The 14,081-nt window shown below is 43.6% G+C and overlaps 1 protein-coding gene across 1 annotated transcript in view; it reads left to right on the top strand.

Annotated features, from left to right (window-relative positions):
* pck2 (phosphoenolpyruvate carboxykinase 2 (mitochondrial)) overlaps positions 1 to 13,852 on the top strand; it is a 17,258-nt gene extending 3,406 nt beyond the window's left edge. The window contains exons 2-10 of the mRNA XM_066682571.1: positions 5,391 to 5,606; positions 6,432 to 6,616; positions 7,124 to 7,330; positions 7,866 to 8,053; positions 9,717 to 9,879; positions 10,355 to 10,570; positions 12,228 to 12,365; positions 12,609 to 12,704; positions 12,965 to 13,852. Of these exons, the coding sequence (XP_066538668.1) occupies positions 5,391 to 5,606; positions 6,432 to 6,616; positions 7,124 to 7,330; positions 7,866 to 8,053; positions 9,717 to 9,879; positions 10,355 to 10,570; positions 12,228 to 12,365; positions 12,609 to 12,704; positions 12,965 to 13,434 (1,879 nt within the window). The 3' untranslated portion in view covers positions 13,435 to 13,852. The remainder of the gene's footprint in view (positions 1 to 5,390; positions 5,607 to 6,431; positions 6,617 to 7,123; positions 7,331 to 7,865; positions 8,054 to 9,716; positions 9,880 to 10,354; positions 10,571 to 12,227; positions 12,366 to 12,608; positions 12,705 to 12,964) is intronic.
* Positions 13,853 to 14,081: the final 229 nt, after the last annotated feature.

Genomic DNA, 14,081 nt, shown 5'->3' on the forward strand with positions numbered 1-14,081 from the left:
TTCTGCCTTGAAATCGCGTTTCAGACCAGTCACAGCATATCAAATGTTGCAATGCAGTGGAGCGCTAGAGTGGAGGACAGATTAAACGGTAAAAGTACAATACATTACATAGTGCTGGATGCACATGTCCCCACATAATGCGTATTACCTGTAGGAGAACATAGTGCACCACAAAACATGCTGTTACAGCCTTTATTAATACTTTATTCTAATTTTCCATTCCACCTTAAACGACGCATCACTGTGGTGTGCGCTACGGCAACTGCTGTTTCCAAAACATTTAAGGTGGAATGTAGTCGCAACTATGTGCTATTTTCCTAACCTCCGGCTCAGTGCGGTGTAGAGACGGCACTGACTACGTTTCCCATCCATGACCTAAAGATGGGAAAGTGTCTCCTAGGAAACGCACCTGGTTGGTGAGTTTGGGGTTGTGTAGTGTGTTATCCCCATTTGTGTAGTGTGTGTGTGTGATATATTTCCGTAAAAATAGACAAAAACAGTCCTGTACTGTGAAATCTGCCCTAAATTTAATTTGAGCTGCATCTAGCGGTGAGCGTGTGTGTCACTCTCTGCTTCATGAGGTGTGTCCCAAAAAGTGCCCTGTGTACAACACACAGGGAATAGTGAGTAGAAGGCCATTTCCAATACACTTATTTTAGCCGGACGTCCGTTAGCTACATCTCCTTGTCATTGGACGGTCTGGAGAAGCTTTGGTGCTTCATATCAATGTCTTTGTTTACAATAATAACAAATAATAACAAACTATAAAATAGTTAATTACTTGTTTTTGAACATTTCTAAAACCAAGCGCCTTAATGTTTTATCAGTAAAGTAATCTACACTCGATAAAGGGACAGGGCATCGCTGGAACTAGACGTTTATTACTGACTTACATTTCTAAAAGAGTCCGACTGATAAAACAGTGCTGTCACTGATCCACAGACTCCTTTATTTTGAGTAACACCTCGCTCTGGTGTTCTCCTATAATCCGGAGATTTTGATGTAATTTACTCGTCGGAAAGTCAGTAACGGTGAAGTGAGGTGTGTCCGTGTATTCGTGTCGTTATAGGGACAGACAAGACGACTTTCTCTTTGTTAAATACACAGTAGAAAACAAAAGGCTGAATCACAGAAACATTCTCCAAACATAAAGAAGAGACTGTGATAAATATCACCTCAACAACGTTCACCACGTTTCTGTTGGAGGCTCCAGTAAAACACTGAGCTGCTCCGCGGTGGAGAGTGGAGCTACAGCGCTGAAGCGGCGCAAGTGTGTCCCAAATCAGCTCTCAACACTGACCCCTAGAACACATGAACGCATGTTTTAGGTCCCAATAAGAGACTTGTTCAGGGAAAAGAGGACCTCTGGTCACCGCCAAACGGTTCCAAATATCTTTCATGAACTGGAATGTGAAACACGGCTGAATTAACAACAGACAGTGTAGTGGTGTACTAGCGCCACCTTAAGTTTTCTCTGTGAAACACGACTGAACTAACAGTTCCTACTTGAGCATGCGCATTTTAATATTAGGTGTCAGGAAGTCAGTCAGTAAGCACATATGCCTCTTCTAGCCCAGCAGACGGTCCGACAACGACACGCTGGGAAACACAAAGGGCAGCAGAAATACTGAGGTAATGTCTAAATCCTGTACGAGAAGTCACTAATGTAATTAATGGGATGGGGCTGATGACGGCTTTGTGCAAAATCTCTGTGCTTAAAGCTAATGATTAATCTTAATATGTGATTGATTCATGCCTTCTTGAGTGTGTGTGTGCGTGCGTGTGTCTGTGTGTGTGTGTGCACGTGTGTGTGTCTGTGTGTGCGTGCTCTGTGGCACATATTTGGTCCTGGCCTGTCATTCTGCGCCTGAGGAAAAAGAGTTCTTTGCTAAATTCTGCTCTGAGAGTTGGAGGGACTGCATGTGATATGTGACTCTCTCTCTGTATGTGTGTGTGTGTGTGTGTGTGCACGCACGCACGCAAGGTTTGGGAAACTATTAAACCAAAGTGAAGGGGTGGAGGGGGGAGTGAGTGCCTGTGAGCTCACCTGATTGGCCGGTTCTTAAGGAGGAGTGTGTTTGAGGAAGAAAGGAGCAAAGCTCGTCTGCTATCATTGAGGCTGGAGAGAGTCGAAGTGAAACGCTGTTTATCTGTTGGTGCTCATGTCCTCTCTGGTGTCTGTTAGTCAGTGCTGAGCTCAGCGCTCTGATTCATTTCTCCGTGCAGTGTAACCCCGAAGGGCAGAGGGTGGGGACGGTTTGGAGAATACTGAATAAAGCAGATCAGGAAACGTGTTGAAGTAATTCTGAGCCTGTGTGTTTATGTTGGTTAGAGACCTGTAAGAGGTCAGAGGTCACGGTGATCCAGCTGAGGCTTGCGTCCCTGCGCTTTACAAACTGAGAGTCTGTGTTTGGGCCAGGGTTAAGTTTGCGTAACCCTAACACCTGTGGACATCACCATGTTAACTCAGTATCGGAGCACTGTCCTTGCCCTAAAGCCCCCGTCCCTGCTCTGTGTGGAAGGTGCTGTGAGCCTGAGTGGCACTGTGTTTACAAATTAAAAATGATATTATGGGCTGTAAATGATGAAATCCCCAGGTTTGTTATTATTTTACTTTGAGAAACTTTATTCTTGAATTATTTCAATAGTTGCCCCTTCACACTTCCCCAGAGCTGTGAACCCCTCCCTGTCTTTATTTCTGAAAGACTCTCTGAGACACTCTTTTTAAACCCAATCACAGGTCACAGACCTGTTGCCAATTAACCTCATTTATTTTCTGTAGCATTATGTAACGATACCAGTCTTTTGTTTCATCCCAATGTTTTTGTCAAGTGTTTCTGGCATCAAATTAAAAATGGACATAATCATCATCATTTTCTTCGTTGCCCCTTAATCCATTCCAAAATAAATAAATTCATTCATTCATTCATTATCAGTAACCCTTATCCAGTTCAGGGTCGCGGTGGGTCCAGAGCCTACCAGTAGATTGACCAGAGGAGGATAGGTCACCCCCTGTCAGCCTTGGTTCCTCCCAAGGTTTCTTCCTCAGCTGAGGGGGTTTCTCTGTGCCACTGTCGCCCTTGGCCTCACTCTCCTGGGGATTTTTACATCTTTTACATTCTTTACATTTTTACATTTCAGGTCAAATCTTTGTCTTACTGGAGTTCTGTGACGCTGCTTTGTGACAACATCAGTGTCAGGACATAACAGAAAGCTGACAGTCGCGGTACACAGTAAATAGTTCTTTTAATGTCGTTATCCAAAAGAGTAATCACAAGGCAGGCAAAGTTCAAAAACAGGAGCAAACAGTACCTCAGAGGATGGACAAAAACCGTAGTCAAAAACAGGCAGAGTTCGAAAACCAGAGAATACAAACAGTACCAAAAGGGACAAGGCAGGAGACGTAAGTCGGGAACACAGGCAGGAAGTAGGCAACAGGAAACCGTCAGACAAAGTACAAGGGAACGCGTTGTATGCATGGGAGAACCAAAGCAATACTCGGCAGGGAACAGTTTACTGAATGGGGTATATATAGGGAGACAAACAGGTGTGTGTAATTAGAATTCTGGTGAGGGAGACCGGCGGGTAGTCATGTGACTGACAGGTGCATTCTGGGAATTTGAGTCCTGAGATGTAGGCGTGACAATCAGTTGTAAAAAATGCTATACAAATAAATTTGATTTGATTATTTGATTTACCTGGAATCATTGAGCACAAGGTGGGAATACACCCTGAAGGGGGCACCAGTCCTTCACAGGGCCATTCCAAAATTGACAAATAAATATATTTAAAATACAAGTGGAGTGGACTCCGCGAGTTACACGCCATGCTGTTTCACTTTCCAGGTTCCTGAATAAAACCTGCCTTTCATTCCAAAAATCTGATCAAATCCAATCAAATTTATTTGCATAGTGCTTTTTACAGCTGATGATGTCACAAAGCAGCTTCACAGAATTCCTGTAAAGAAAGAGTTTTGAAATGAAATGTAAAAATGTAAAGAATGTAAAAATGTAAAAACCCCCAGGAGATTGAGGCCAGGGGCGACAGTGACTCAGAGAAACTCCCCCAGAACTGAGCAAAAAACCTTGGGAGGAACCAGGGCTCACACTGGGGACCTACCCTCCTCTGGTGAATCTACTGGTAACAGTTAGGTGTCTGTGAGAACTTCAGTGTAGGGGCAGCTCAGAGGACAGTGGTGGTGGCTGGAGCGTGGGCAGCTGGTCTGAAGAGTGGAGGAGGATCTCGACAGTCATCCATCAGTGCTCAGATGGACAGGTGGGCGGTCGTTTACTCTGAAAAAGGTAGAGGGATGGAGTTAGTTGTGAACTGTTTGGGTGAATGTAGAGCAGAGAATGTGAACATTTCCAGAGTGTAGCTAATGACTCCGGCAGATCTGACTATGACAGCTTTAACTAAAAGGAGAGGAGCCAGAAGGACACACAGATACTATAATTTCCTGTGTCCATGGACCCCCCGGATCTGTTGCCTTTATTTGTGGGGGAACATTAACTACCAAAAGATAAACTAAACTAATGAGTTTTTAGCCTCGATTTGAAGATCATTGACTCAGACGACAAGGAACTAATTTCTAGAACTTGGTTTGATCCTGAATCTAAAAAAGTGTGGAGAATTCTGGAAAATTAAACAATTAAACCCTTAAAAATTGAGCTTTTGCCTTTTGCTGGAATTAAGCAGAAGGTAGCTAAAATGAATCTGGGCACCGTTATTAGTAACTCCCTGGAGATTTGGCCTCAGGTCAACAGAATTATGGGTAATAAGCTTAAATTTCACAAAAATCTCCAATATGGCATAACAACTGACTGGTGGCAAACCTTTTATTTCTTCCCTTTGGGCTAATGCTGGTGTCGTAACTCGTAAAAGAGTTGTGAAGTGAGAAAGGGCTCAAATCTTTGTTATCTTCTCTGCTAGGTGAAGATTTTCCCAGTTCTCCAGCTTTGTTTCTGCTTGGAGATGATTCCACTCTTAATATAAATTTTTGTGAAAAGAAAATAATAATGGCTGCCTGGACTGAGGTCAAGAAAACGATTCTTAAATGTCGTGTTGAGTCTGTGGTATGTTTAAACTCTGTGTTTGTGCGTTATTATTTGGATGTACTTTTATTGGAGCGAGCCACTGCCAGGCGACACCATGCCAAGGCCTCTACGGGTCAGAGATGGTCCGAACCTATTGCTTTTGTTTTGTGAAATTCTATGTAGCGTTTTATATTCTTTCACACTTTTTCCCCTTTTGTTTGTTTCTTTCTTTTTCTTTTTTTTTTGTTAAAAAATCATAATAAAAAACTATTATCCATTGGTCTTTGTTTCTAAAATCAGTGTCATCTGCAGATCACGTTCTGATCTGATTTCCTCTGTTGTGTCTGTGGTTTAAAGGCGGGATGGTGTCAACGCCGCTGCTCTGGGAGTTCGCTCCCTGGCCTCCATTCCCACACTTCCTCAAGCCGTGGCAGAATTTGTGTCTGGTGCTGTGGCAGAATGCAAACCTTCCAAAGTGCACGTGGTGACAGGAACCCGTGAGGAGACGGAGGAGCTTCTGGTTGGAATGGAGCATGAAGGCATGGTGAAAAAACTGCACAAATACAAGAACTGGTGAGTACTGTGGTCACTTCATGGCAGTTTTAAATCTTAATGTTATTTCACTTACGTTAGGCACAAAAGTGTGATCCGACCAACATCATCACCATCATCACCACCATCACCATCACCCAGACTCACAATCCACTGGTGTTCCTGTGTAAACAACAACAACAAAAACAACAACGACAAAAAAATAAATAAAATGAACCAGTTCTGGAGGAGAAAGGGTGACGATGCTTTAGGAAGTGTGTTATCAGCTCTAGATTCATTACAGTGTGTGTGATCTATGGCTTCAGTTCAGCTGACTCTGGCATCGATAGATACATAGATAGTAGGACTGTGCCATATCCTTTCATTTGTAATAATATTGTCATAATATTTAAAGCAATAACAAAAAACAATATCGTGATTTTAGTGATATTCAGACTTGTTTATCTAATGACATCACTCAGTTAAGTATAATACGTCATACGTTCTTTACGTGAGTGATTTAGCAGCAGTGACGTACGGTGAAAAGAGGCTCTGAGGCGGAGGAATTTGCTCCAAAAGTGGAGTGGCTTTTGGAGGTGGTTTGGTTATAAAATATCAGAGGTAAAATAAATCATGGTATTATGTTTAAAATGGAAGAAGCCTTTAATATTATTCATATCTATTAAATATATTTAATTTAATATAATTAATATTTATATACCCTTATCGCCAAAATACCCTGAAATATTGTGATATTATTTTAGGGCCATATCGTCCACCCCTAATAGATAGATAGATAGATAGATAGAAGGCTGAACGTAAAGGCGCAGTGTGGATTCAGATTTATACATTACTCTCTTTGTTCAGCTGGTTGGCTCGCACTGACCCTAAAGACGTGGCCCGTGTGGAGAGTAAGACGGTGATTGTGACTAAGCACCAGAGAGACACCATTCCCATTCCAAACAACGGTGTCAAGAGCCAGCTTGGCAGCTGGATGAGCGAGACGGACTTCCAGAGAGCCAGAGAGGACCGCTTCCCTGCCTCCATGACAGGTTTGTCTGTGCATCGCTCTCAGGGAGATTCTGCGTCGTGAACAGCTTCCTTTGTTCTGACATCAACACCTTGCCTCTTTTTAACCTTCAGCATGAATTTGAGCGTTTAATTAAATAAGGAATAGCTTCAGGATAGGATCAGCGCATGATGTTCTGGGGCTTTCTGTGATGTCAGTAACTGTGCGTCTATAGCAGGATATTTAATATTTTACTGTAAAAATTGTTAAACTAATATATAATAGGCTCCGGACCCACCGCGACCCTGAATTGGAGAAGCAATTAGAGATAATGAATATATTAATTAATTAATTAATTCATTCATTCATAATTAAATTAATATTAATAAACTAATGCTCCCAAGTGATGAGGTTTTTTTATGCAACAAGTGTGTTTTATCATTCACTGTTTATTCACTTACAGAGGATTTTGTTTTTAAGAAAATTCTTTCCAAACCTTTAAAAGTAATTTAAATGGAAATATTTAAGTTTTTCCCATTTCCTCTCGTAGGTCGGACGATGTATGTTATCCCCTTCAGTATGGGTCCTGTTAACTCTTCGCTGGCTAAGTTTGGGGTTCAGGTTACGGACTCTCCATATGTGGTGGCCAGCATGGGGATCATGACACGCACAGGCACCCCTGTGATGGAGAAACTGGCACAGGGGGTGGAGTTTGTGCGATGCCAGCACTCTTTGGGCAGACCTCTGCCACTTAAAGGTACTAATGCTGTATTCCTGTGGTGCCAAGTTTATAAACAGCGCCCTGGAGATGATATGGGCACTGTTGGCAATTCATACCAAATGTAATTTATTTTTATACCACTGATGTTGTCGCAAAGCAGCTTTACAGCAAAGAGGGTTTGTAGGAAGAAATCCTGGAAGTAAGAGAATGTATTAAAAGAAAAAAAGATGCACAGGACCCTCGGTCTGCAGTTGTCTACAGCTCATTGGCTTACACCTGTAGAAGCTTCTGATTATTTTCTCCTTAAACCCCTCACTGTTCAGCTGCTGACTGGTCAACTTTTCTGTAACTAACGACGGAGCAATGATTACATTTTTACAGGGGGCTCCAGTTGTGTGTGGTGTGGGGTGTTGTGTGCTGTAGAGTGTGAGGTGTGGGGTACAGGGTGTAGTGCGGGGTAGGTTGTGTAGTGTGGTGTGGTGTGTGTTGTGATGTGGGGACCTTGAATTCTGAAGATTTTGAACACATTAATAAAAGGTAAATCCCAGAGAAAATCATGTCTCCGTTTCAGCTCCGTTGGTGAACCAGTGGCCGTGTAACCCAGAGAAGGTGCTGATTTCACATCTCCCGGACAGCAGGCAGATCCTGTCGTATGGAAGCGGCTACGGTGGGAATTCTCTCTTGGGGAAGAAGTGTTTTGCACTCCGCATTGCCTCCCGCATCGCCAAGGATGAGGGTTGGCTGGCTGAGCACATGCTGGTGAGCATCAGAGCTCCAACAACAACCACAGCACCACCACCAACAACCATACAACCGCTAACAACAACCACACAACCGCCAACAACCACAGCACCACTAACAACAACCACACAACCGCCAACAACAACCATAGCACCACTAACAACAACCACACAACCGCCAACAACACCATAACCACCAACAACAACCACACCACCACTAACAACAACCACACAACTGCCAACAACAACCAGACCACCACTAACAACAACCACAGCACCACTAACAACAACCACAGCACCACTAACAACAACCACACAACCGCCAACAACAACCATAGCACCACTAACAACAACCACACAACCGCCAACAACACCATAACCGCCAACAACAACCACACCACCACTAACAACAACCACACAACTGCCAACAACAACCACAGCACCACTAACAACAACTACACAACTGCCAACAACAACCAGACCACCACTAACAACAACCACAGCACCACTAACAACAACCACACAACTGCCAACAACAACCACAGCACCACCAACAACAACCACACAACCGCTAACAACAACCACACAACCGCCAACAACCACAGCACCACTAACAACAACCACACAACCGCCAACAACAACCACACCACCACTAACAACAACCACACAACTGCCAACAACAACCAGACCACCACTAACAACAACCACAGCACCACTAACAACAACCACACAACTGCCAACAACAACCACAGCACCACTAACAACAACCACACAACTGCCAACAACAACCAGACCACCACTAACAACAACCACAGCACCACTAACAACAACCACACCACCACTAACAACAACCACACAACTGCCAACAACAACCAGACCACCACTAACAACAACCACAGCACCACTAACAACAACCACACAACTGCCAACAACCACAGCACCACTAACAACAACCACACAACCGCCAACAACACCATAACCGCCAACAACAACCACACCACCACTAACAACAACCACACAACTGCCAACAACAACCACAGCACCACTAACAACAACCACACAACTGCCAACAACAACCAGACCACCACTAACAACCACAGCACCACTAACAACAACCACACAACCGCCAACAACCACAGCACCACTAACAACAACCACCACACAACCGCTAACAACAACCACACAACCGCCAACAACCACAGCATCACTAACAACAACCACACAACCGCCAACAACAACCACACAACCGCTAACAACAACCACAGCACCACTAACAACAACCACTTCACAACCGCTAACAACAACCACACAACCGCCAACAACAACCACACAACCGCTAACAACAACCACAGCACCACTAACAACAACCACACAACCACTAACAACAACCACAGCAACACTAACAACAACCACTCAACTGCCAACAACAACCACAGCACCACTAACAACAACCACATAACTGCCAACAACAACCGCACAACCACCAACGACAACCACACCATCACAAACTACAACCACACAACCACTATCATCCCCTAGAACACCCAAAGCACCTCCAATAACAACAAAAACAGAACCAACAACAACAGAACCCAGAACACCATCATCACCACTACACACATCACCATCACCTGCAGGTATGCTTAGTGGTAAAACATAGTAAAGCTTTGTTTCTGTCTCAGATTTTGGGAATCACAAACCCTCAGGGAGTGAAGCGCTACATCGCTGCAGCTTTCCCGAGCGCTTGTGGAAAAACCAACCTAGCCATGATGAAGCCATCTCTGCCCGGCTGGAAGGTGGAATGTGTGGGAGATGATATCGCCTGGATGAAGTTTGACAGTCGGGGTAATTACTGTCAATCTGTTAGTAATGATCAGGTGGCAGCAGTCTCAGGGGAAATATGGTCTAGGATTCATTCTGTGGCCAAACTTAAGTGTTTTTACTCATTTCAGAAAGTGGAGGAGTGGTGTTCATCCGTACACCAGTAAAGCTCTATTTCCTAGTTAAAATAATTACTGCATTATAAGTAATTTCCCCAAAACAACTCTGTTCTTTTCTTTTAAGTACAAAATATTATAATAAAGTAAATAAATCTGTGATGTGACACATTACAGAACAGAAACAGAATAAAATTATAAAGAATTCAACAGAGCCCTAGGAACAAATAAAAAAACCTTTGCTTAGTTTTCCTTTGAGTACAGGTACCTGAGTATTATCTAGTTACTAGACACCTATGAGCTCTACAGACAGGGGTTTAAGGAGGTGGGAACAGCATGGGTTCCTGTAACTGATGTTGAGAACCCTTGTGTTTATTTCCCAGGTAAACTACGAGCAATTAACCCTGAGAATGGGTTCTTTGGTGTTGCTCCTGGTACCTCACTGAAGACAAATCCTCACGCCATGGCCACCATTTCAGAGAATACAATATTCACCAATGTGGGTGAGACAAGCGATGGTGGGGTGTGGTGGGAGGGTCTTGAACCACCTCCACCTGGCATCTCTCTGACCGACTGGCAAGGAAACTCCTGGAAGGCTGGTAAGATTTTCCAAGGAGACTAGTTTATTAGTTTATACTTGTTACTGTTGGTGGTCCTGAGGAAGCCTGGTAGTGAGACCAAGCGGAAAATAATATGACGCTAATTCAGCCTTGTACCATTCCTCATTTACAGAGAGTAAAGGGCCTTTATACAGCTTTTCGCTCTTCAGTTTTAGTGTTAACTGGTGTTGTTATTCCAGCTTTGTGCTTTCTTGGCTTAATGTTACGCCCCTTCTAACAGGCTTCTGGTCTAAGGAGGTGGTAATGGAAATGTATCAAATGTGAAGGGGGAAGAAAGAAGGCACCACTTTAAAAAAGACATCACATGATTATTATTTAGGTGGTTAACTAAAATAAATTAATAGTAATTATTTGTAACACAGATATAAAAAGTGTGACAGTGACCTCTTCTTTTGTCTAACGAGCTTAGACCTGAGAATGTGAGTTTAGTCGTTTCAGATGTTAACGTATGCCACACTCTTTTGGTGGTTAATTCATTAAAAGGTTAAATCTATTAACACCTCTGTGCTGGAGCTGACGGGGTTAATGTTGACTGATGGAGGAGACGCAGTGAGGTCAGTTTTCGGCGAGATCTGGGGTTTAACTGTGGAGATGGATGTGAGTTCACTATGAGGGTAGTCTTAATTTAAAGTGGTACCAAAGAGGAGCCGGTGAGGCAGTGACCAATTTGTAACAAAGACAGCTTACTACAAACACATAGACCTTTAACACAAAAGAAAAAACAACACAATATGCGCAGCTAATAAACACAGAGTGAAACTTAGGCAAGTAACCAAGCCTGAGGAGTAGGAACCTGGACAGTACCAAAGAAAAGAAAACAACAAAATAAGTCTAACACCTAAGCTATACTTTGTACACGATAATTATGTGCTAAAAAAAAAATGACAGGGGCGGTATCTGCCCTTTAACCTGGTCATGATTTATTCTGTTTATTCAGTGAGATATAACACTGTGTAAATGTGTGTAAATCTGAGTTCAGAGGCGTCCTGCTGAGGTTGTGAACAGCGGAGAAACACAACCAATGCAGAGGTTGTCAGCAACACCTGCAAACACAGCCCCAGAAACACACACAAATGGAGCATGTTCCTGTTTTATTTCCTATTATTTGTTTATATGAAACGTTGAAAATGACCCTGTAAAGCTCCACTAGGGGATAACACCGTGTGTGAGGCTCTGAGCTCTTTCTTGAGTTACTGAACTACGACCCGCCCATGGATGACACCATTATTCATGCTGAAAAATCTACTCTTCTTTGGTTCCAGTTGGTTATAAACTTTTCTGGTTCGCGATCCAATTTGTGTTGGTGGAAATGCGCCAAAATGTTCCAAATTTAGTTCGCGACCTGGAACCATTTTGGTTCCTCGTTGGTGGAAAAGCGCACACTGGATACATGCATTCGACCAGTGCTACATGCACTGTATGTGCCACATCCATATCACTGCTGTGCTGAGAATGATCTACTATCCAAGCAATACCTGGTGAAAAGTGGTAGTGTGGTCAGAAACTGGACAGTCAAGAGTGTGATTGAGTGGCAAACAAATTGTGTTATATGAGTCCTACACTCCATGATGTCTTCTTTGTAGATGAAGAACGGCATTAATGCGACTGCACTCATCAATTATCATCTGCTCCTCAGGTGCTTCCAAACCCTGTGCCCACCCCAACTCCAGGTTCTGCGCCCCTGCGGCCCAGTGTCCCATCATAGATCCCCAGTGGGAGAGTGATGAGGGAGTGCCTATTGATGCCATTGTGTTTGGTGGTAGGAGACCAGAGGGTGAGTATCACAGAGTGAAGATCAAGGCTCTCTCTCGTTTGCTCTTCTACATTCTCTATTTTCTCTTTTGTTCACATTCAGTGCATTAGTTCAGGGCTTTTAGTTGACATTAAAGTTACTTTCTCTGCGCAGCATAATCCTGCAGCCTCCTGAAACTGAGGCATGAGGGCAATGTGTTTATTTATGAAAAGAGTGGTAATGTTGATGTAAAATAATAATTTGTCCATTCTCCTCCATCTTTAGGAGTGCCATTGGTGTATGAGGCTTTTAACTGGCGCCACGGGGTTTTTGTGGGTGCTGCCATGAGATCAGAATCTACAGCTGCTGCAGAACATAAAGGTAAGACTACTTTCTCTCTCTCTCTCTCTCTCTCTCTCTCTCTTTCTTTCTGTCTCTTTCTCTCTGTCTCTCTCTCTTTCTGTCTCTCGCTCTCTCTCTCTGTCTCTCTTGCTCTCTCTCTCTCTCTCTCTCTTGCTCTCTCTCTCTCTCTTGCTCTCTCTCTCTCTTGCTCTCTCTCTCTCTCTCTCTCTTGCTCTCTCTCTCTCAGTAATCTCTTAGTAATCAGTGTTTGTTGTTGTGTTGGAACTCTTCTTTCTCAGGGAAAGTGGTCATGCATGATCCCTTTGCCATGCGCCCGTTCTTTGGCTACAACTTTGGTGACTATCTGGCCCACTGGCTGAGCATGGAGACCAGGAAGGGTCCCACGCAGCTCCCAAAGATCTTCCATGTCAACTGGTTCCGCAAAGATCCTGAGACCAATTCCTTCCTGTGGCCTGGTTTCGGCGAGAACGCTCGAGTCCTCGAGTGGATTTTCCGCAGATGCGGTCGCACCAGAGAAGACGAGGCTGCGAAAAAGAGCTTCATTGGTTGGCTGCCTCAGGAGGGTGCCATCGACACCAAGGGCCTGGAGAAGAATGTGGATATGGGGGCTCTCTTTGATCTTCCCAAACATTTCTGGCAGAAGGAAGCTCAAGAGCTACGAGCCTACTTCACCCAGCAGGTGGGGGCTGACCTGCCCAAGCAGGTGGAAGCAGAGCTGCGGGCGCTGGAGGAGAGAGTGAGGGATTGAGGGAAGATGTGGTGGTGGTTTAATGTGATGTACCTGCTGCACTGAGGCTGTGAGTGTTTAGTACAGAGCAGTCCAGGATTGAGGGAGAGAAGCAGCTCATTTTTTAACACTACTACTTGTAATTTTGCTCTAATCTAAAAAACAGACCAGCACCTAATTTAAAACTCGTGATACTGTAGTTCTTCTAACTCAGGGTTTGGGAAATCGACTGCCACTCACTCAGGGGTGGCTTCATTAAACTCTTAGACAAGAAACTCTGTGGCTGTTTACATACCATTTCCCCAGGCATCGTTTTTTATTGTGTTCTGTCACACAGGCTTTTTAATGAACACCTGACGGACCAAAGCTAACAGAAAGAGTGGGGATTTATCTAAATAAATTAATTGATGTTCGTGATCTGACTTAATAAAACTATGAAAACCTATCATTCATTTACTGTTTATTTTCTTTTATTAATTTACTGTTTACCGTGTCTCCCCCCCCCATCCCCCCCACAACCCCCCCCCACACACACACACAGGATGTTGCTTTCACTACACATGTCAGGACGTTCCAAAGAAAAAAAACGACTATTGTAGTTAACACTAACCCTAACCTTTACCAGTAACTTTTAATTTTTGGAATAAAACTGTTTAGAAAAGTCAGAA

This window comes from Hoplias malabaricus, chromosome 10, assembly GCF_029633855.1.
Source record: "Hoplias malabaricus isolate fHopMal1 chromosome 10, fHopMal1.hap1, whole genome shotgun sequence".
NCBI classification, from domain to species: domain Eukaryota; kingdom Metazoa; phylum Chordata; class Actinopteri; order Characiformes; family Erythrinidae; genus Hoplias; species Hoplias malabaricus.